Source organism: Leucopleurus acutus (genome assembly GCF_964270905.1).
Source record: "Leucopleurus acutus genome assembly, chromosome: 14".
Lineage (NCBI taxonomy): Eukaryota > Metazoa > Chordata > Mammalia > Artiodactyla > Delphinidae > Leucopleurus > Leucopleurus acutus.
This window is the reverse complement of record NC_139156.1, coordinates 1,353,968-1,376,448: the sequence shown is the minus strand read 5'-3', so window position 1 is coordinate 1,376,448 and position 22,481 is coordinate 1,353,968. Positions and strand designations below refer to the sequence as shown.

The following is a 22,481-nucleotide window of genomic DNA, read 5'->3' as shown; positions in this document are numbered from 1 at the left end:
GACAAAGGGTTTCCTGAATTCCTCTAATGGCAGCTATAGAGTGACTGGTAGTCAACTTGTTCTACTACCAGAAAATACCTCTAAACCGTACGGGAGAGTGAGCCAGGCGTTAACCTGTGGCCAGAGCAGAACTTGGGGGCCTGAAGAGGGGAAGACACGGGGTGCCCCGGGCGACGCCCCGGCCTCTGACTGGCGCTTTCCCATGGAGGGAACGGGAGTCTGGGTGAGGGAGAGGACTCACCGTGTGGCCATCTCACTGTGACCGCGAGGCCAAGCCCGTCGTCCTGTCCACGGCCTCTGGGCATCCGCGGTGTGAGGTGCTTGTTCACATCTCTGCCCGCTTCCCCCCGGGTGGTCCGTCTGTATCTGGTTGGTTGTCAGAGCTCTTCCCGTGCTCTGGACAGTCCTCGGCGAGTGGGTGTTTAGACGTCTTCTCTGAGCCGGTGGTTTGCCTTTTCCGTCTCCTTTGTCCTTGATACAGTCCCAGCTACCCAGGTTTCCTTTATGGGCAGTGCTGTTTGCGTCCTGATGAGAAATCTGTGCGTTTCCGAGGTCATGAAGCCCCACTAGGTTTTCCCCTAGAGGATGACTGTCACCTCTCATGTTTATTTCTGCAGCCCGTGGGAAAGTGTATTTTGTCTGCAGTGTGAGGTAGGGGCTGCGTAGACCCCCTGTGGGCTCCCAGGCAGCAGAAGGGCCATCCTCCCCCGGCCATCGTGGTGTCCCTTCATCACACGGGTGACGGTACCCGTGTTGGCCCGCCCAGCCTGCCCCTTTGACCACAGCCTGTTCTTGTCCCACTGCCACCTCCCCATCTTTATTCAGACCCTCAGAAGGTCCAGTCCTGGTAGAGTGTGCATCCTCTAGGTCTGCCTCCATCTCCAGCTGCCTCAGTGGCCCTCGACCCTGCCGTTCCACACAGCATAGGACCAGCTGGGGCAGGGCACGTGGGTCAGCAAGGCCTTCTGTGCGACTCACAGCCCTGGGAGCTGGCCGCTAGCTTGTGAAGGCATCTCAGTGGTGATGAGACCCTTCCCTTCCGGGCAGGGGGACCACGTGTCTCTCAGGCAGATACACGGCAGGCCGTACCCCGGTCGTGCGCGAAACAGCATGCCTGATGTTGATTCGTCAGTAATAAGACATTTCTTTTAGAACAGATAGACCCTCAGCCAGACCTTGTTGAACTTCAGATGTAGGAAGAGTGTCTTCAGGAAGGAGGACAAAGGAGGCTGCTTTGGTCCATCATTCTGTCTGTCTGTCTGCTCACTCACTCTATCTATCCATCTCTCATCTATCTATCTATCTATCTGTCTATCTATCTATCTATCTATCACTTATTTAGATTAGCTGTTTTCCATTCATCTCAGCCACGCATGTGAGCAGAAACGACGCTGTATGTCAGCAGTCCCAGGGCTGTGTCTGTGAGTGAGGCTCTGCCCTGCCTGGGTCGTTCCAGTCCTGGTCTCAAGCCGGGACGCAGGCTCGGAGGCCGGGTCCCATCCTCAGCCCAGGCTTCCTGGGGGGTCCCGAGCTGAGCGGCAGCCCCAGACCCAGCCACTCTTCTCAGCTGGGCCCAGGCATTAACACGCTTGCGGAAACACACCGCAGATACCACACGTTGAACCCTGCGTCTCGGTTCAGTGGCTGGCAGGTTTCAGAGCCAAAGAAGCTGTACGTGAGTACAAAGATGGAAAAAATGAAAGTGTTTCATTTAAACCCTTTCTGTATTTGAGGCAACGAGTGCAGTGAGCCAGTGCGGTGAGAACCAGATGGCACTGTGCCAGTGGGAGGTGACGTCCCCCGGCCCGAGTTTCCGGGTGAGCCGGACTTGGGGGGGAAATGCGAGGTTCAGGCCGCGAGGTGCAGCGAGAGGCTCTGGGGTGCCTTCTGTCTCGCCGGCTGCCCCCCAGGCCCACCAGGCCCTCCAGGAGTGGACATCATTCACCAGTGTGCCCCCGCCCTCTCCAAGGCCAGTTCTCCCATCCGTCGTGTGCACTCCCGGTGCCAGGAGGGATTCTGCAGAGGCTTCCCGAGAACCTCCTTTGCTTCCTTGCAGCCCTGACACCCCTTGCGGGGACCTGGCCTTCCCCTCGTGTGCAGCCCATCCTGGGCTTTCAGAAACTCCTGGGACCCTTTCTGGGACTGTCCAGGATCAGCCCCCAGGGCGGTGTGAGAACGTGAGGCACCAGGCAGGCCCCGAGCGCCTGCATCCTGGGCCTTTTGTGCAGCACCTGGGAAGCACAAAGGCCCGTTGGTTTGGTTGTGCAGTGGTGGGGACAGTGGTCTTCAAGCAGCAAGATGCGCACCCACTGTGCACACTTAGAGGGCTTTCCGAGGGGGAGTGTGGGCTGCCCGCAGCTCCCTCTTCATCTCCCCCCGTCCCCCACTGGCTCTACAAAGCCAGGCAGACCCTCCCCTCCCCAGGTGGACAGCTCTTGGGCACCAAACACAGGGAGAAAGGAAAGCTTTAACTAAAGTACTGAGACCACCAGCCCCCTCCAGCTTACTCAGAGATGCGTTTCTAATACAATTTTACTTCTTACATTTAATAATCTATCAGAATTTGTAATTGTGCTATTTGAACCAGTTATACAGCCATAATAATTGCAGTGACAACTCAACCTGAAAGATAAGTTTGTATAACCTCAGTGCTGACGGTCACAGTAAAAAATCTAAATTTCCATTTATATGCATTTTCTCGTGCTGTAAAGATGTGATAGGGTGATCAATGAAAGTCCTTCAATCAAAAAAAGGTATCCCATTGGGGGCCATATATAACCTTACTCTGTGTGGTTGGTAGAATTTCAAAAAGAAGAAGAATGATGTAAAGATTCTACTAAAGAAGAGGCCGTTGGCATATTTTTTAAATCGATGACCGTAGGTTTCCAATCACTGTTCTGGTTTAGACAACTTCCATTGCTCTCTTTCAAGTTCACGAGCCCTTTCTTCTGCGATGTGTAATTCTGATGTTAACACCATCCGGCGTATTTCTCGTCTCAGACAGGGTGTTTTATCTCCGTGTTATTGACTTGGATCCTTCAGAATTTACTCCATGTCTCTTCTTCACCTGCTGCTGTTTCCTCTACCTTCTGGAGCTGTGGTTTTATCAGTACTGGCTGTTTTAACATCCTGGTCTACTATCTCACGTCTGCATTTCTTTCTATTAGTTGTTTTTTCTCCCCCCTCTCATTAGGTCCCATTTCCCTCCTTCTTTGCATGCCTGGTCATTTTTGATTGAATGCCGGACATTGTGGTTTTATATTGTCGGGGCTGAATTCTCTGTGTTCCTTTAAATATCTGAGCATTGTTCTGGGTGCAGGTGAGCCACTTGGGAAGAGTGTGTTGCTTTTGAGGCTTTTCCTTTCAGCTTTTCTGAGTCAGAAGCGGAGCAGCCTTCAGCCTCGGCTCATGTGGCTCACTCTTGAGGTCACCCTGCTGGGCTCTGTCTCCGCTGCCTCAGGACCACAAGCCTTGAGGGGAATCCACCAGGCCACGCTGTGCCATGTGTTGTGGGGACAGCAGGCCTGGACCAGGCGCTCCTTGGGGGACGTGCTCCCTCTGAACCCCAGTTTCCTCATCTGAAGAACCAGGTTTTGGCCGGTGATCCTGAGAGTCTTTCCTGGACATCTGGTGGTTACACGTCTCCATTTTTATTTTATTTTTTTAATTTAATTTTAAAAATTTATTTTATTTATTTATTATTTTTGGCTGTGTTGGGTCCTCGTTGCTGCACACAGGCTTTCTCTAGTTGCGGTGAGCGGGGGCTACTCTTCGTTGCGGTGCGCAGGCTTCTCATTGTGGTGGTTTCTCTTATTGCGGAGCACGGGCTCTAGGCGCGCGGGCTCAGTAGTTGTGGCTCGCAGGCTCTAGAGCACAAGCTCAGTAGTTGCAGCACACTGGCTCAGTAGTTGTGGCTCGTGGGCTCTAGAGCGCAGGCTCAGTAGTTGTGGCGCACGGGCTTAGTTGCTCTGCAGCATGTGGGATCTTCCCGGACCAGGGCTCAAACCCGTGTCCCCTGCACTGGCAGGAGGATTCTTAACCACTGCGCCACCAGGGAAGCCCACACGCCTCCATTTTTAAACGTGACTGGGCAGGTGATGGGTAGAAGCAAAGCTGTGTGTAAACCCGGTTCTGTTGTTTTCAAAACTCTTGCGCTGCCACCTGGAAGACGTTTACAGCGCTCAGTGGTTCACTTTATAAAGTCATAGCTGCTGCCAGTTCTTGTGTCTCAGGAGGGACATCCAGGGGTTAATGTCAGGTAAGCCTTCCTCCCTGGACCAAATTAAAGCGCCTTATACAGCACGTGTTTTCCCCCAAGAGCCGTTCACTCAAGTGCGGGGGTGATGACCCTTTCCTCAAACAGGTGGGTGGTTTCTACAGTCATTTAATGTCATGTCTGTCTTCGATCCTGAGACTTGAGCTGGAAAATTTCAAATCGTGCTTGTGATTTAAATTATAACTGAAATAGTCATAAATACAAGTCCAAGATTTCCTTCTTTGCTCACAAAGTTGTGGCAGGCCTTCTGCCTCCAGGAAGACGGAGCAGACATGCTTCTCCTGTTCCTCCTGTCAAGACAAGAAAAACTCTGCACATGGGGTCTAAAGCAAACATAAGGAGACTCTGAAAGGGGGCATGAAGGAGGCATCCGGCTAGGGTCCTCGAGACCCAAGCAGATACAGCGCAGAGGGCTCCCTGGGTTTCCCTGGCCTCGTACATTCCGGCGTTGGGAGTTGAAGAAGCCAAGTCAGACATACCAACAGGCACAGACAGAAACAGCCCCAAGAAAAGCCTGCTCTCTCTGGCCAAAGGGCCAGCAGCAGAACAGCCGAGAACAGCCTAGCAACAGACGTCTTACTGAAGAGGATGTACAGATGGCGGATGAGAACATGGAAAGACGTTACCAATAGTGGTTAGGGAAATGCCAGCTAAAACCACCGTAAGACATAAATCGTACCAATGTTTTCTTAGGTCAATCTCCCAAGGCAGTAGAAATAAAAACAAAAATAAGCAAATGGGACCTGATCAAACTTACAGACTTGTGCACAGGAAGGGAAACCATAAGCAAAAGGAAAAGACAACCTATGGAATGGGAGAAAATGTTTGCAAATGACGCGAGCGACAAGGGCTTAGTTTCCAGAATATACAAACGGCACATACAACTCAATAGCAAAAGAACAAACAACCCAATTGGAAAATGGGCAAAACACATCTCCCCATACCCGGCAAACACATGCAGTATTGCCTCACGAACTGATTGCTTCTCTGAGGTACCCACCCGTGTATCTGGGGAGAGGCTTTGAGAACACGTTGAGGAGCGGCCGTCCTTCTGTGAGACTGGGGGGAGTCCACGAAGAATCTGCATGCCATGGAGGAGGAGTTCAGGCAGAGGAAGCGGCTGCCGGATTACTGGCAAGCTGGAGAAACAGGAGAAGAAACGCCTGAAGAAGGAAATAAAAGGCTGGCTGCGATGGCCCCGGCGTCTTCAGAAAACAGCAGTAGGACCCCGAATGTAAGGGGACAGTGAAAGACCCAAAAGGAAGCAAAAGCCCCAGGAGGCGCCTCAGGAGAACGGACTGGAAGAGCCTCCGCCTCCTCCAAGCCCAGAAAAGAGCAATCTTTTCCCAAGGAGCAGCTGGTTCGTAGTGATCCTGAAGAGACAGCTGGAGTGGAGTCCCACCAAGAGGAAGAAATCTTTCCCCAAAGAGGAACCAGAGAGGGACCCTGAAGAGTCGGGACACCAGAGGGTCCCCGAGAAAAAGAGGAAATTCTCTCCCAAGGAGAAGCCCCTCAGCAGTGAACCCGAGGAGGCTGCTGCCAGCAAGAGCCGCAGCTCCAGGACAAAGAGGAAAGCTCCGGAAGCTCCTCCAGGGAGAGGAGATGGACGCTTCCCTAGTGGGGCACAGCTTGCAGGGACATTTCCCAGCCCACCCCCTGTAGCCCAATAAAAATAAAAACAACAACAACAAAATGGGCAAAAGACCTGAATAGACATTCCTCCAAAGAAGACATGCAGGTGGCCGACAGGCACATGAAAAGATGCTCAACGTCGCTAATTATTAGAGAAATGCAGATCAAAACCACAATGAGGTACCACCTCACACGGGTCAGAATGGCCGTAATTAAGAAGTCTACAAATGACAAATGCTGGAGAGGGTGTGCAGAAAAAAGGAACCCTCCCACACTGTTGGTGGGAATGTAAATTAGTGTAGCCACTATGGAAAACAGTACGGAGGTTCCTCAGAAAACTAAAAACAGAACTACCATATGATCCAGCAATCCCACTCCTGGGCATATATCTGGATAAAACTATAATTCAAAAAGATACCTGCACCCCTGTGTTCATAGCAGCACTATTCACAATAGCCAAGACATGGAAACAACCTAAATGTCCATCAACAGATGAATGGACAAAGAAGATGGGGTACATATATATATATATATACAGTGGAATACTACTCAGCCATAAAAAAGAATGAAATAATGCCATTTGTAGCAACATGGATGCAACTAGAGATTATCATACTAAGTGAAGTAAGTCAGAAAGAGAAAGACAAATACCATATGATATTACTTATATGTGGAATCTAAAATATGACACAAGTGAACCTATCTACAAAACAGAAACAGACTCACAGACATAGAAAACAGACTTGTGGTTGCCAAGGGGGAAGTGGGTGGGGGAGGGATGGATTGGGAGTTAGGGATTAGCAGATGCAAACTCTTATATATAGAATGGATAAACAGAAAAGTCCTACTATATAGCACAGGGAACTATATTCAATATCTTTGGATAAACCATAATGAAAAAGAATATAAAAAAAGAATGTGTATATATATATATATATATATATATATATATATATATGTATAACTGAGTTACTTTGCTGTACAGCAGAAACTAACACAACATTGTAAATCAACTATACCTCATTAAAAAAATAAAACCACAATGAAATGCCACCTATCGGAATGGCTAAAATCAAAAATAGCAACCCCAAGTGCTGACGAGGATGCAGACAGACCATATCCCTCACGTGCTGGGGGCAGGGGTGTCAGGTGGTGCGGCCTCTCTGGAAAGAAGTTTGCAGTTTCTCAAGTGACTAAACATTCAACTGTGTACGATCCAGCAGTTGTACTTCTAGGCATTTGTATCAGAGAAATGAAGACTTATGTTCACACAACAGTCTGCCCATGAATGTTTATGACATCCTTGTCCGTAATAACCCAAAACTGGAAGCAGCCCAGGTGTCCTTCAGTGGGTGAGTGGATAACGTGACCACACTACGAGTGCTACGTACACAGCAGTAAACACGAACGAACATGAACTCTACACACACAACTTGGATGGATCTCCAGAATTACGCTGAGTGAAAAAAGGTGATTCCAAAAGGTCACATACTATACGATTTCGTTTCTATAACCTTCTTGAAATGACAAAATTATAGAAATGGAGAGCAGATTTGTGGTTGCCAGGGGCTAAGGAGGGGATAAAGGTTGGGTTTAAAAGGCAGCAGGAGGGATCCTCGTGGAGAGAGGGTGTTCCGTAACCTGACATTTCCAAAATCAGTGTCTTGGTCATGATTCTTAGTTCCTCAAGATGCTTCCGTGGTGGGAACTGCACCGAGGGTACGTGGGATCTCTCTGTATTCGTTCACATGGCTGCACCTGAATCTACAATCATCTCGAAGTTTATTTAAGAATAAGTCGCAGCACCTCTAGGGAAGTTCAGTGTTCTAACTCATTCACGGTGAGTCAAAAGTGCAGCCTTGACTCACACACGTCTCCTTCCAACAAAGAGGGAATGCGTTGGATTCAGTCCTGTAAACCAGAAATGATGACTCACCATCAAATTGATAGAGAAAAACACGAGCGTGTTGAGGTCACGGCAAAGATCTTGCGGCTGAACCACGGGCCTTGTGAGAAGAACCGGCATCTTCTCCACTGGAGGATCTTATCGTCTGTTGTGATGGTCACCGTGGTGGGAGCACAGATGTCCCCCAGGCCCTGTAGAAGCACCCCCCCCCCCCCCCCCCCGCCGATGCATCCAGTAGGACGCATGTCAGGTGGGTCGGCCATCTCACCAGGCCATCTCACCAGCCCGCCTGGAGCCCCGTCTGGCTCTTCCTTTCCTATGGCCTGTCTTCACAGTAACCTCCTGCCAGGTGAGGGACGCTTGGGCTGAGGAGGGGACTCCTTACCCAGACGCTTCTCTCCCGGAGCTGGATTTCCTACACCTGATGATGACCAAGAACAGGGTCTCTGCCCACCACATGGACTCCTGGGCACTTCCTCCTCCTGGAGAGCCTGGACCATATTGAATAGGCTTTCTTGGGAGAGTCTCGTGCTTTTGGGGGCTTGAGAATCATTTTCTAAAATATCTCTGGGAGGTCGTGTGCCTGGTAGCAGGACAGAGTGGGCAGGGAAAGGGGACCATCCTGGTCCGTTCAGCCGTAACTTCCCGGCCAGGTGGGCCATGCCTGGTTCCTAGCGTTCTTCACAGCAGTTCCCACCAGCACCCGGAGGGAGGGTATGGGAAAGCTTCCTTTCCTTCCCTTCTTCCTTTTATCAAACACCACCACCCTATTTTCTGCAAACTGCATTTCCAGTCAGGGTTTATGCAAGATCAACACACGTTTGACTCCTTGGAGAATGTTGCAGTTAGAATGTTGCAGTTAGAAATAACAGTTATAACCCAAACCCCCAATAATTCTAGCCTCTCTTAGGAGATACACTAAAAACACCGTGCGTGTTTCTAAGGGTCGCTGTCGGTTTAGCATGAGACGAGCCCTTTCTTCACACGTCTGATTTGATTAGCAACAAAAGTCTTGCTGTTACAAGCGAAGGGCATTGCGGCAGAAGTCCACCAATCCCTGACGATTTCCGGGCTGTGTCCAGTAGGATGCATGTCATTCCTGGGAGGAAATGAAGCCAGTCAGATGCTCCTTCCTGTGAATTCGCAGAAAGCCGTCCCCAAACTGGGATGTGTCTGAAGTCGGTGCAGGAAGGGGAGTTGTTTCTGAGCGCAGCGCTGGGCACACGCCGTGTGGGGTGTGACACCCAGCCTTCCAGGTCAGAGAAGCACACCCGGAGCACCCCTCAGCTGCCCCCGGGCCTGCCGCCAGGCTCGGCCGTTTTTCTCCTCCTTGTACCCTCGGACGGGACGCCTCTGCCTAGGGGACCCGGTGGCCTGACTTGAAGGTTTGCCAGAAAAGTCCCTTTGATGGGGTGCTGTGCGCGGCCGCCTCTCTGGGCCTTTTGCTGAGCCGAGAAACCCTGTGCTGGGCAGCCGTGTCCTCCTTGGGGTCAGAGCAGGATGGCAGAGGCCTCCCTGCTGGGCGGGGGAGGAGAGGGGCTGCTGCCCCGTTTGCTCAGAGCTGTTCCGACCTCAGGACGAGAGACAGCGCGTGGGTAGGGGCTCAGGGTGCAGGAACTCGGGCGCTCGACCGAAGGCTGACGTGGCTCGGCTCCCCGGGTCGTGTCCTGCAGGCACAGGCGCTGTGGCTGGCGTGGCTGCACCGGGGCCGCTCCGGCCCCTGGTCCCCATGAGGCTTCACGCTGTAGCCTCGTGCGCGCCCCTCGGACTCCTGAGCTCTGCCTCTGGCCCCTAGGAAAGTCGATTCAGCCTCAGCCTCTTTGCCCCGATAGCGCTTCGGAGGACCGTCTCCCGTCCTTCATCTGCGGGAGGTCCCAGGATGCTCGGGTCCGCTGTTCCCAGGGTCGGCGATGGGAGGGCCAGGGGTGGAGGCCCTCCGGGCTTCCTGTCTGGGCAGCCCTCTGCCGCCGCCTGCGCCCCTGCGCCACGCCGCAGCCCCCGGACCCCGTGCTACTCCCCAGCCCCACGTCCTTGAGGCCGGGCCCTGCTGGGGGCTTCCCCGCCTGCCCCATGCTCTCCCTGTTCTGCCCAAGCAAACTCCTCTTTCTGGAGGGCTCCAGGCGTGGACCAGAGTCTTCGATCAACACTTACATCCAGCCTTGCATGACCAGTTGATTTCCCTCTCTGGGGGATGTTGATGTTTTCCAAGAAAAATGAATTTTAATGGGAAAGGGGTCTCTTCAGGGCTCCTCCGGGGCCCATGGCTGGCCTGTTCCAGGGAGTAAAATGTGTCCGCTCTGAGCCACAGACCCTCGCCAGCCCTGCCGCCAGGCTCGCAGTGAGGTGAGGGTCCTGCCTGGGGAGGAAGGCGCCTGGAACCCGCACCCCAGCCCGGTCTGAGGGCCCCACAGCCTACGCCCTGTGTGTCCACCCCGCTGCCACCGGGGCCTGGACCTGTGCCCCCTCCTCCGGCCATTGGTCCCGTGGCCTGTACTTCGGAGGTCCCTGTGGGATGTGACAGGTGCCTCTGACCCTCCCGCACCTTGGAGTTCCATGGAATTGACAAGATCAGAAGCATCAGGTACATCCTTTCTTCTCCGTAGATAAACCGCTTAACCCAGAAAGAGTCCATGTAAATACGACCAGCTTTGCAAGGTCAAAACCCCGTTATGACCCTGGCCGCTCACCCATCGCTGGGGCGTCACCCTGGCTGCTGTCTGCCTGTTGGCGGTTTCCTTCTTCCTGCACGTCGGGGGCAGCGCACCAGCCCGGAGTCTCCACGTGGAGAAACGCTGGATGGAGGCCGGCAGGACAGGTGGGGGCCAGGCATACGGACCGGCTTCCCGTGGCGACTGTTGCATGGTACAGACATGCTTGTGGACCGCGAGCTTTGTCTCCTCTCTCAACCCTCCCAACACAAAATGACTTCTTCAGAGAGATCAGAACAGACCTCTTCTGCTTGTTTGATTACCTCCTTGGAGACCCCAAGACAGAGGCGGACAGACCGCGCTGTGGATCCGATAATTTAACAACTTCTGACCAAAGCGCGGCAAACGCGGTTGGTCTGGGTCTCAAGTGGGAGCTGGGTTGGTGCAGGGAGCACGAGGGGACTTGGTGAAATCCCCCACCCCCTCTCCTGCACCCCTGGGCTTCCCACGTAGGCACACGACACTCGTATTTGGGAGGGTCTGATTCAACGGCAAAGATTTAAGGCGCCCGGCACCGCGACGCAGACTCCGATTACGGGAGCAGAGTGACCTGAGGGTGCTTAAGTGAGTATCAGGCGGGCTGCAGCCTGGTCACCGCCCCACGCATGGCTGGTCGGACATCGCCCCTCCCCTTCCCACCAGCACCGCAGCTCCCAACCATGAACTGAGCGGGCGGGAGGCCCAAGGCCTGACCCCGAGTCTGGGGGCGGTTCCACATCTGAGGTTCAGACAGCGTGGTCTGTGGCTCCACGTGGAGGGGTGGCTCCGGCCCACCCGAGACCTGGTGGTAGGGCTGGCACAGCACTGCTCCAACCCCTCCAGAGGGCAGTGACGCTTCCTGGCAGGAGTGCCCACCCGGCGGCCAGAGCATACAGGAGAGCCCGAGGCCTTCCATGCGCTGGGCCCCGAGGCCACAGAGGACTCCGTGGACGTTCGTGAGTCGCCACCCGGAGCCGTCAGAGCTGGGGCGGCGTGTGCAGGGCTGCCTGCGGCTCAGGGGTGGGGCTGCCTGGCGGGAAAGGAGAGCAGGTGCTGGGAGGGTGGGTCCTAGCGTGGGCGCCCCATCATGGGAGGTGGCCGAGAGAAAGGGGGGCAGGCAGTGGAGCCCCTGCGGATGTGTCTGCGTTTAGCGAGCTGCTCCAGTTTCCCCGAGGGAGGGACAGGCACGCCCCCCCCCATCCCCACCCTGACCGCCCAGCATCCAGTCTCCGTGCAGGCGGCCCCGCCTGCTGCGACCTGTGACCGCCATCCCTGCAGGATCCGCGCTCGGCCCTTGGCCCGTCAGCTGCTGTGAGGGCCCCACCTGGGTGGGCAGCTTGGGCTTCACGGGCGGGCCCGAGGGTCTCAGCCAGGGAGGGAGGGCCCTTGGCAGACAGCGGGGGGGCTGAGCCCTGGTGAACGCAGCCCCCGTGCGGATCCAGGCCCACGCTGGGCAGACGGTGGCCACAAGGGCCCTGTCCAGTGGGTGCCCGTGGTCCTTCTCAGACGGCTCCACCGCAGCCCCTCAGGCCTGTGCTCCCACTGGCTAATCACGGGCCTCCTCGGACGAGAGCACAGCCCTGGCACGAGCCAGCTGAAGCCCCCGGCATCCCCGAGGTGGAGGGCTTCGCAGTGCTGGCCGAGACCTCACCACTCCCAAAGCCTCCGTCTCCCCTCCGTCCGCCCTTTCTTTCTCCCGGGGTGGCAGGAAGGACATGGAAGTATGTGTTACGTACGTAGCATCCGTGAGACTATGTGCTTTGTGGGTGTGGGTGGGTGTGCGGTGAAGCCACAGGGTGCAGAGAAGCACGTAACAGGGACCAGGGGACCCTGAAGCTGCCCGGGCACACGTGGCCTCCATGTCACGGGAGCCCCGTTTCCCTCTAACGTGGGCAGCGGTGCCCATGGGGAAGTGTGGTGACCCCGTCTACCGAAGCGCCGACTCCCCAAAGGCCCAAAGCGGATGCGCTCAGTACAGATAGGATGCGGGGCAGAGGGGGAGACGCCCGTGCTGCTCCCCGGGAGTCGTCCTGAAAAGTGCCCCCGGAGGACGAGCATGGCCCGGGCAGGAGAGGCCCTGGACGCCCTGTCGCGGGTGTGGGCGAGTGGGACCCCCCACGTGCTCCCAGCGGGCTCTGGGGAGATTTACTTTGTCCACACTCATTTCCATAAATAACGAGGTCAAGACACTTACCGTATTTGTGCCTGAATGGATGTTGGAGAAAACTGTGAACTTGCCTTTAGGGAGACGCCAGGCTGGGGCTGAAGATCCATTACTGCGTCGAAAGCTCTCGGTGCTGGGAGGCCCGGGCCAGGGTGGAGGCCGCTCAGCCCCTGGGGGTCTGAGCCAGCCAGAGCTGACGCCTGCATCGAGCCCTCGGGAGGAAATAAAGGTGGACTGTGTTCTGGACCAGCCCGAGGCCGGGTGGGCGGGGCCTGGCTGGGGGCGGGGCGCGGAGGGCCCCTCTGCTGCCGTCCAGTGGGGCGCCCCACCTCCGGCGTCTCCCTCAATGTTACCCTGCCCTTGGTTACCTGTTAGACGGCTGGTGATGCTGCCTCTCTATCCAGGAACGGCCTGCAGAGTTTCATTTAAAAATAAGTAAAGAATAACAAGACCATTTTCAGAAAACATCGAGTAACTAGCAGTTGGGGAGGAGCTCAGCCAGTGAATCGCACAGGCGCTGGGAATTCACTGCGATGGCAGGACACGGGGAGGCGGGAGGGTAGGGCCGGGGGACTGGGTCCTGGCACAGTTGCCCGTGAGTCGGCGTGGAGAACAGGCTGGAGAGGGTGACGGGGGCGGGGGGGGGGGGAAGTAGGGAGGGTGGGGCTTGGTCCAGGGGAGTCGCTGTGAGACCGGGCCTGGGGACACTGCAGGGCAGCCATGGGGCCAGGTCCCTACTCACAGAAGGCTGAGGGCTGGCTGACGGCACGGCCCCCCACCCAGAGCTCCTGGCCAGTGGGTCCCAGTGGTCCCCCAGGACCTCCCAGACCAGGCCTTGAAGAGCCTCACCAGGTGGACGGGACCCGCTGTGCACCTCAGCACGGGTGTCCAAAGCACAGGATGGAGGCCTTGGGGGACACTGGGGGCACTCTTGTATCTCTCTGTGCGGATGAGGAAACTGAGGCACGGGGTGTCGCGGGGAATGAGTGCAGAGCAGGGCTCAGCTTGCCTCTGCTTTTTCATCCAGGCGAAGTTGGGGGATGCACCCAGTTCCCACACTTGCGCCGGCGCGAGGACACAGGAGGAGGGAGGGGCAGCCCCAGGCCTGGGGGCAGCAGGTTCGGGCACGGGGCGGGGCGCTGGCACCCAGGGGGGCCCAGGGCACGTGCTCACCCGCTGAGCTGGCTCGGGCACCTGGGCTGAGGGTGTCACCCCTTCCGAGGTGAAGTTTGTAGGCCCCGTGGAGGGGCCCAGGGGTCCCAGCCGCCACTCCCTTTGGTGTTTCTAACCCACTGTTCCCATCACGCTGCCACACACCCTTGTATGAAAGGCGGGCCTTAACTTTGGGTCCCCCGGTGTCTTATTCCAAAGGGGCAAAGAGCAAACATTCATTAAGCGCTGGTCACATGTGCGGCAGGGGACTTGCTCTAGCTTTGGGGGGGTCCCCGTCAGGGGTGCTGTGCAGAGCGCAGAAGGCCCCTGCGGCCCGGGGCTGTGACCTGGCGGGCAGTCAGGAGCCAGCGTGGCCCCGCCCACCCTGCCCGCGGCGCCGCCGAGCTCAGGCCTGCTCACCAGGTGTGCTTCCCCTCCAGGTGACTGAGAAAATGTAGCGGAGCCCAGCTCGGCGTGCACAGCCCAGCCCGGACGAGCGGCCCGCCCCGAGCGCCCCTCGGGCCACCCTCACCATGTCCAAGAAGGGCGCGGGCGGCCGAAGCAAGGGGGACAAGGCAGAGGTCCTCGCGGCGCTGCAGGCCGCCAACGAGGAGCTGCGGGCCAAGCTCACCGAGATCCAGATCGAGCTGCAGCAGGAGAAGAGCAAGGTGGGCCCCGCGCCCCCCCGCGACCCCCCCGCCTCGCCACGCCTTCCTGGGCCCCCCGCGACCCCCCCGCCTCGCCACGCCTTCCTGGGCACCCCGCGCCCCCCCCCCCCCCCCCCGCCTCACCACGCCTTCCTGGGCCCCCAGGGTCTGCCCGGAGCGGGGTGGAGCCAGGTCTCTGCAGATGTGCCAGCCCAGGTGGTCCCCGGGTCCCAGCGGCTCTCAAGGCAGCTCAGGAGCATAGACAGCGCCGGGGAGGGGGCTCCAGACCCACAGGGGGGTGTGCGGACACGGGCCTGACCCGTGGGAGCAGCCCTGGTCCTCAGCGTGTGGGCCGAGGGGCCTTGTCCAACCACACCGTACCTGGAACGGTGCCGCTTCCCCCTGAACTGTTCACAGTGGAATTTCACCCAAATATAACAGCCCCAAAGCAAACAGCCAGGCCCTGGGCTCAAGGCCTCCAGGTGTTGGGAGGCAGCTCTCCTAACCGACCCACTTGGAAGCGTCAGTCCCAGACCCCAGTGGGCGGCCCTGTGATGACCCCCTGCCCTGACACCCAGCCCTCGGGGGTCCTTGCAGCCTGCAGAGAAGGCTGGGCTTGTGCTGCGGCTGAGGGGGTCCTGGTCAGAGGATGCCCTCCCTTTTCAGTGCCAGGCCAGGCCCGGGGGGCCGTCTCCCCCTCCCACGCTTCCCTCCCTCTCTGTCACCTCCATCCTCTCTTCGCTTCCCACCCAGGAGCCACTAGGAAGTACATGGGCTCTTGGGAAGGAGATGCAAAGAAGAGAAAATCTGGGGAGAGGGAGGCGTGGGGAGGGGAGAACACCAGGGCGGGCTTCTCTCCCGGAGGGTTTGAAAGGTCCCTGGCTGTGGTCTGGCCGGCATAACGGCCCCGCAGCCTTGCCCTCCCGGGAGGCCCGGTCAGGGAGGGAGTCACGGGAGGCGGGGGCCAGCTGCTTCGCAACCTCCTGGTTAAATCACAAGAGGGATGGTATTTTGTGACGTGTGATGACTATATGGAATTCAGAGTTCATTGTTAGTAGATAAGTCGTTAGGACCCAGCCCCGCCCGTTCGTTTACACATCGTCTGCAGCTTAGTAACAGCAGCGCCATCTGAGCCACAGGCCTGAAATACTGCGTGCGTGGCCCGTCACAGAAAAAGTGTGCGGGCCGGTCCTGGTCACCTCCCTCCCTCCTAGGTCCCCTGCTCTGTGAAAGGGGACAGAGACAGCTCCGGGCGCAGGGCCTCCAGCATGGACACTAGAAGGCGGCTGTCACAGTGACCACGTGGCCGCTCCCGTGGCCAGGCCACCTCGCTGGGCCTGCAGGACAGTCAGAGCCTGCTGAGTGCCCGTGGTGAGGACCCAGGGAGTTGGAGAGCATCGGTGTCAGCACCTGCTCTGTGCCAGGTGGTCGCAGAGCCAGCAAGGACAGCCCAGGGGCCCCGACACGCTGCCTGGCTGGAGCACGGGGCAAAGGCACCAACATCAGTGGCCTGGGATGGAGAGTTGTCGAGTTGTCCCCGGACGCAGAGAGCATCTGTTCTGCGCCCTAGAGGCACGTGGGCGCTCCGAGCATCTTGTCCTGACCAGACTGTACGGGCTGCGAGGCCAAGCCTCGGACATCACTCTGGCCCTCCCCCTCCCCTGTTTGCAGATGAAAGAGAAGAGGGGCTGACTTGTTAGGAACCTAATGATAATGAAACTCTTTGTTTTATTGGGTAAAAATATAATAGCAATTGTCTTTTCAATGCAAAGAAACGCCGCGTGATAGAAATCACTAAATAATAGTACTCTTGCCCGAATCTCTAGATTCTGTCCACCATTTACAGCAGCATCGTACGTATTCCACGTGCAGCTTTATCAAAACCCATCCGTCCTGTGGCAGCCCAAGGGGCGTGTGCTGGCCCCTGGCTGGCCAACAGGCCGAGTCTGGCCGGGTCGGAGCTCGCAGCTCTCCCTGGTGGCAGACAGGAGTCCTGGGCCTGGCGTCAGAGGCCCTGTTATTTATACAAGGTGTACTTACTGTCTTTTGAGAAGATGATACAACCTCTTGATTCAAAACTCCAAAGGAAGAGAAGAAAAGGCCCAGCATCAGGGAGCCTCTGTTCTTCGGGTCCACACCCCAGGTCACCTCCCAGAGGGGTTCAAGTTACAGTTTCTTGAACGCACCTGTGTGACTCTTTTTAAAGCATAAATGACACATGGTTCTGAGTCCCTTTTTCTTCTTCCCTTCACCGTGTGTCTGGGAGGCTGGAGCTCCCGAGGGTTCCTTCATCCCACTCACATGGTCCGGCACACGCAGCAGCCCTGCGGAGAACACCCCTGTCTGCGTGTCCTGGACCACACGTGCAAGAGCGTGTGTGATCGCAGTGCGACAGTGACCACAGCAGGGCCCATGAGAGTGCAGAGGGCCCTTCAGGGAGGTGGACGCAGTCGGAAGCTCCAGGACTCAGATCCACGTCGAATCCACGCTGGGCTGGGTTTGCTGCCCGAGTGCGGGCTGCTCTGGCCGCACCAGCCTGTCAGCGTTCCTTCATACAGGCACCCTCGTTTCCCCGGCTAGAAAAGGACTCTGGTATCTTTTTTACCTCTGCCTGTGGTTCTTTCTAGTTAAGGCCCCTTAGGCTGTGGTTTCCAGACCTCACTGTGCATCACAGTTTCCTGTGACTCTTGTTGAAAACACAAGACCCTAAAAGACAACCTCCTAAATGGGAGAAACTATTTGCAAATGTCATGAGCAATAGGGGTTACTACCCAAAATATATAAGCAGCTCGCACAGCCCAACACCAAAACCACACAACCTGATTTTAAAGTGTGCAGAAGGGCTGAACAGATGCTTTTCTAAAGGGGAAGTGCAGGTGGCCAACAAGCACATGAAGAGATGCCCAACATCACTAATCCTAAGGGAAATCAAATCGAAGCCACGGTGAGACGTCGCCTCACGCCTGTCAGAAAGGCCATTGTCGAAAAGGACACAAATGGCAACTGTTGGTGAGGGTGTGGAGGAAAGGGAGCCCTCGCACACTGTTGGCACGAGAGCAGATTGCTGCAGCCACTGCGGACAACAGTACTGATGTTTCTCGAAAAACTAGAAATAGAGCTACGATATGACCCAGCAATTCCACTCCTGGGTATATATCTGAAGAAAAAAAAACAACCAAAAACACTAATTTGAAAAGACACCTGCACCCCAATGTTCACAGCAGCATTATTTACAATTGCCAAGATATGGAGGAAACCTAAGTGTCCGTCAACAGACGAATGAATAAAGAAGATGTGGTACATATATGCACAATGGAATATTACTCAGCCATAAAAAAGAAGGAAATCTTTCCATTTGCAGCAACATGGATAGACTTGGAAGGCATTATGCTAAGTGAAATAAGCCAGACAGAGAAAGACAAATACCATTTGACATCACTTATATGTGAAGTCTAAAAAATACAACAAACTAGTGAATATAACAAAAAAGAAGCAGACTTGCAGATGTAGAGAACCAACTAGTGGTTCAGTAGGGAGAGGGCAAAGGGGAGGGTCAGGATAGGGGTAGGAGATTAAGGAGTACAAACTAGGGCTTCCCTGGTGGCGCAGTGGTTGAGAGTCCGCCTGCCGATGCAGGAGACACGGGTTCGTGCCCCGGTCCGGGAGGATCCCACATGCTGCAGAGCGGCTGGGCCTGTGAGCCATGGCCGCTGAGCCTGCGTGTCCGGAGCCTGTGCTCTGCAACGGGAGAGGCCGCAACAGTGAGAGGCCCACGTACCGCAAAAAAAAAAAAAAAAAAAAGAAGTACAAACTATTATGTATAACATAAATAAACGGCAAGGATATATTGTACAGCACAGGGAATATAGTCAATGTTTTATAACTATAAATGGAATATAACCTTTAAAAATTGCAAATCACTGTGTTGTACACCTGTAACTTAGATAATATTGTACAGCAACCATACTTCAATTGAAAAAGGAGAAGAGGGCTTCCCTGGTGGTACAGTGGTTGAGAGTCCGCCTGCCGATGCAGGGGACACGGGTTCCTGCCCCAGTCCGGGAAGATCCCACGTGCCACGGAGTGGCTGGGCCCATGAGCCATGGCCACTGAGCCTGCGCATCCGGAGCCTGTGCTCCGCGACGGGAGAGGCCACAGCGGTGAGAGGCCCGCGTACTGCAAAAAAAAAACAAAAAAAAAAAAACAAAAAAGAAGAGAGGGAAAACCCCACAGGCCCATGGCCTCACCTTCTGCAGAACTGAGCTCTCCGAGCCCTGGCTGCTCTGAAGCCTCCACTTTGGGCTTCGCTGCCGAGAGCTACCTCCCCACAGGGTAGCTGCCAGTCCCCCTGGTCCTGCTGCCACCCCTGTTTTCTCCCCGGCCCTCCTGGCTGAGCTGGAGCTGGGCTGGAGGGAGCAGTGCCCCAGGGGCCGAGGCGGGACGTGCCATCCCAGGGAGCGCTGCCTTCCTGCAGAAAGACACACCCAGGTGGTGTAGTAGGTAACGACCCCTCATTTCTTTGCTCAGCCTCTGGGCCTGTGGCCCGCCCAGAGCAGGTGCGGGGGGCAGTGGAAAGGAGCAGCAGGGGTACGGGCAGACCAGGAACGCAGGCCCGGCCGCGAGACCTGAGGACGTTCTCTGAGCCCCCGCGTCATTACCTGCCCCCGCCCGGCCTCCCGGCTCCCACTGGTGCGTCCCAGCCAGACCTGCACGGTCCCAGCCAAACGTCATCTAAAATATTCTAGATTGTTTTTTAATTGCATTTATTTATTTATTTTTGGCCGTGTTGGCTCTTCGCTGCTGCGTGCGGGCTTCTCACTGCAGTGGCTTCTCTTGTTGCGGAGCACGGGCTCTAGGCACGCGGGCTTCAGTAGTTGTGACTCACAGGCTTCAGTAGTTGTGGCGCGTGGGCTCAGTAGTTGTGGCACACGGGCTTAGTTGTTGCACAGCATGTGGGATCTTCCTGGACCAGGGCTCGAACCCATGTGTCCCCTGCATTGGCAGGTGTATTCTTAACCACTGCGCCACCAGGGGAGTCCCAACATTCTAGATTTTAAGAAGTGTGTGTGTGTGTGTGTGTGTGCGCGCGCACGCGTGTGTACAGTTCCCTGCCTCCCGGCATTAGCACGTGCTGTCATTTTGGATTTGAAGGTGGATGAGCCAGAAGCTGGCAGACCCGCTGCCCGCCCTTATTTCCCCCGCACGGTCCTGGGTCCGAGCCTGGCCTCGCCCCACACCCACCAGGAGGCCTGGGCCTCCCTGAGACCGAGAGCCATGGCGCTGGTCCCACGGGGCAGCTGTCATGGGGATGTGGGCTCAGACAGGGGCTCAGCTCACGGGAGGTGGTCAGTGGCCCTGACGCGGCGCCCAGGGTGGGGGTCCTGGGTCTCCATCACTCCATCCCCGGTGGGCGGCGAGCTGGGAGCAGCGCCTGGTTTCCTTCCCAGCGCAGGGCGCACACGGCGTGGGAACTGCCTGCTGTGTTTCCTCTTCGGTTCTTGCCTGCGTTTCCCTCCTCTCCCTGCCGTCAGTCCAGTAAATAGAAGATGCGTCTGTGTTACCCTTGGAGTCTCTCCCGGGAGGGCGTCTCCTCCTGTAGCCGAGAGCAGGGCTGCAACAGGACCACAGGCAGCTCCCGGGGAATCTCCTCGGTTCTGTCTGCGCAGCCTAGAGACGGACGCTTTACCCCAAGCACGCGGTGGGTTGGTGGTGCGTACGCCCTGGCCAGGTGGGGAATAAGATGCGATTTCGATCTTCACGGCAAATGCTAACAACGTCCACCCTCGCCACCCTTCTGAAGTCTTCGCATGTGTTAACGTCATTGTTACCACCGCAGGACAAATTCGTGCGGCCAGCTCCGTGGACTTGGAGCCTTCCGTCCAGTTTCTAGCACATTCCAGATGCTCCTGCAGCACCCAAGGAGGAGGGCCTGGTTCTGGACCTCATGATGGAAGTGGGTGGACGGCCGGAGGGACCCTTCCCCGGCCCCCAAGGGGCTGGACAGAACAGGGGTGGAGGCTCTCGTGCCCCAGGGTGGGGGAAGGCGGCCTCAGGACCAGGCGCCAGCTGCCTCCTCTTCCGTGTTAGGGACTGAACGCCTCGTCTTGCAGGTTGCGGTTTCCAGGGTCAAGAAGGTCCCTGTGGAGCACAGAGAGACGCCAGTGTACGCGGCAGCCGCGGGCTAAGCGTTGCGGATTTCAGGCCCACGGTTAGCTCATCACCGAGGGGGACATGCAGGAATGGAGACTCGACAGCAAAGAATGAAATCATTTCAATGAAAACAGGCCTCTCCTGCTGCCAGGGCGCTGGAGATAAGTGGGACCACCTCGGATGGAGACCCTTCTGAACAGAGGGAGGAGCTTAGCAGGGAGAGGCTCCAAGGGAGAGGCCACTCGGAAGCTCCGTCCAAGTTAACTCCACGTTGTACTAAAGGGGGGGGAAGTACTGGGATCCTTGAAGTGGAAAGAAGAAAGAATCATAGCGACATGACGCCCCTGTGTCTCCGTCACAGGCTCAAGGAAGCTCCGGCTCTAGGCTGGGCACAGAGCAGCCCCTGCTGCCTGCACCCCGCGGTCCCTCCTACAAGCCGTGCCCCCAGCTTGGCCTGGAACCGTGTGTGAGGAACAGAGCAGACACACCCAAGCGTTACACCTGCTGTTACGAAACACACTAGTCCTAACTGGGAGGAGCGGACCCCGTGGGGGGAACCCTGTGCTGAAGTCCAGCCACCCCCCAGCTCCAGGTCATGGACGGCCACTCAGGAAGGACGTACTGAGCACCCTGCCCCCAGGACCACATCCAGGTGGAGGGAGACATGCAAGAAACAGGAACTGGGCAGCCGGGCAGGGTTACAGCCTCCAAGCCGACACGCTGGGCAGTGGTGTGGTCGTTCTGTTCAGCAGTCAGGGAGGGCCTCCCAGGAGAGGTGGCCTTAAACCAGCCGGGACAGGGAAAACGAGGAAGTGAAGGTGGGAACTAGGGGGGCTCCCATAATGCAACTGGCGGCCAGGAAGGGCGTCAGGAGAGGTGGCCTAGGGGTCAGGCCACGGAGGGCCATGCAGGTGGGAAGGGCCTAAAAATGTACCGTCTGGACCAGGACATTGGAGAGAGACTGAGACCCACAGGGGACCATGAACTTGGTTGACAGCTGCCTTCAGACTAGGTATGTCCTGGTCACCAGGTCAGCATATTTGTTACCGTAAGTCATGCGAAAAAAGCGTGAAGGTCATTGTCTTTCCAAAGCTAGTGAGGTGGGTGGTGTAGGTGCCAGCGTGTTGCCTGTTTCACAAAGAGGAGGGGGTACAGCGGGGAAGCCGAGGGGGAGACAGAGAGCAGCGGGAGGATTCCGCGCCAGCAGCAGGAGGCCATGTGCACGCGGGGCTGGGGCCGCCCTGGCCCTGGAGACGAGTGGGTGTGATAACACGGGAGTGATCTCCAAATCCACAAATCCCAGTTATGCCCCAAACTCCTGTGGGAGACCCCTTCCCCCCACCCCCCCACGGGAATGCTACATTCTCGCAGCAGCTCCAGGGGGCAGGCCGCAGACTTCGACTTCTCGCCTCTGTGGACAGAGCCACTTGGGACCCTGTAGACAAAAACACTGCAGAAAAGAACACACCGAAAAACATAATGAGCCAGAGGAAGAATGCCTCCCCCTCCCCTGATAACCTGGGAGACCAAGAAGCAGGACCAAGTGTTCAGGAACCTGGCCCGACATGTGGAGGACCACAGGCAACTCACAGCGCCAGGAAGCATGAGGCTCCTGGGGAGTCAGGGGTCGCCTCCATTTATTCAGAGGGAAGCTCTGTTGCGCATGAATCAGGAGTGGGACTGTGCCCTTGTCCCGTCTTTACACGCACCTGGGCCAGGGCACCTGGCCGGGGGGGGGGAGGGGCAGCACCAAGCAGACCATCCGACGTGGGCGGGGCTGCGGGTTCTGCTCCAGTGTCTGTTCCTGAAATGGACCCCGATTGTAGAGCAGTTGTTGGAGGTTGGCAGGAGATAATGTTTCTAGAAG

The 22,481-nt window shown here is 56.6% G+C and overlaps 1 protein-coding gene across 17 annotated transcripts in view; it reads left to right on the top strand.

Moving 5' to 3' along the window:
* Window positions 1–14,350: 14,350 nt before the first annotated feature.
* Window positions 14,351–22,481, top strand: part of JAKMIP3 (Janus kinase and microtubule interacting protein 3) — a gene marked incomplete at both ends in the record, with an annotated part of 44,384 nt that continues 36,253 nt past the window's right edge. For all 17 annotated transcript variants that reach the window (XM_082853970.1, XM_082853973.1, XM_082853977.1 and 14 more), the window contains one exon: window positions 14,351–14,485. In XM_082853970.1, the coding sequence (XP_082710096.1) occupies window positions 14,351–14,485 (135 nt within the window). The remainder of the gene's footprint in view (window positions 14,486–22,481) is intronic.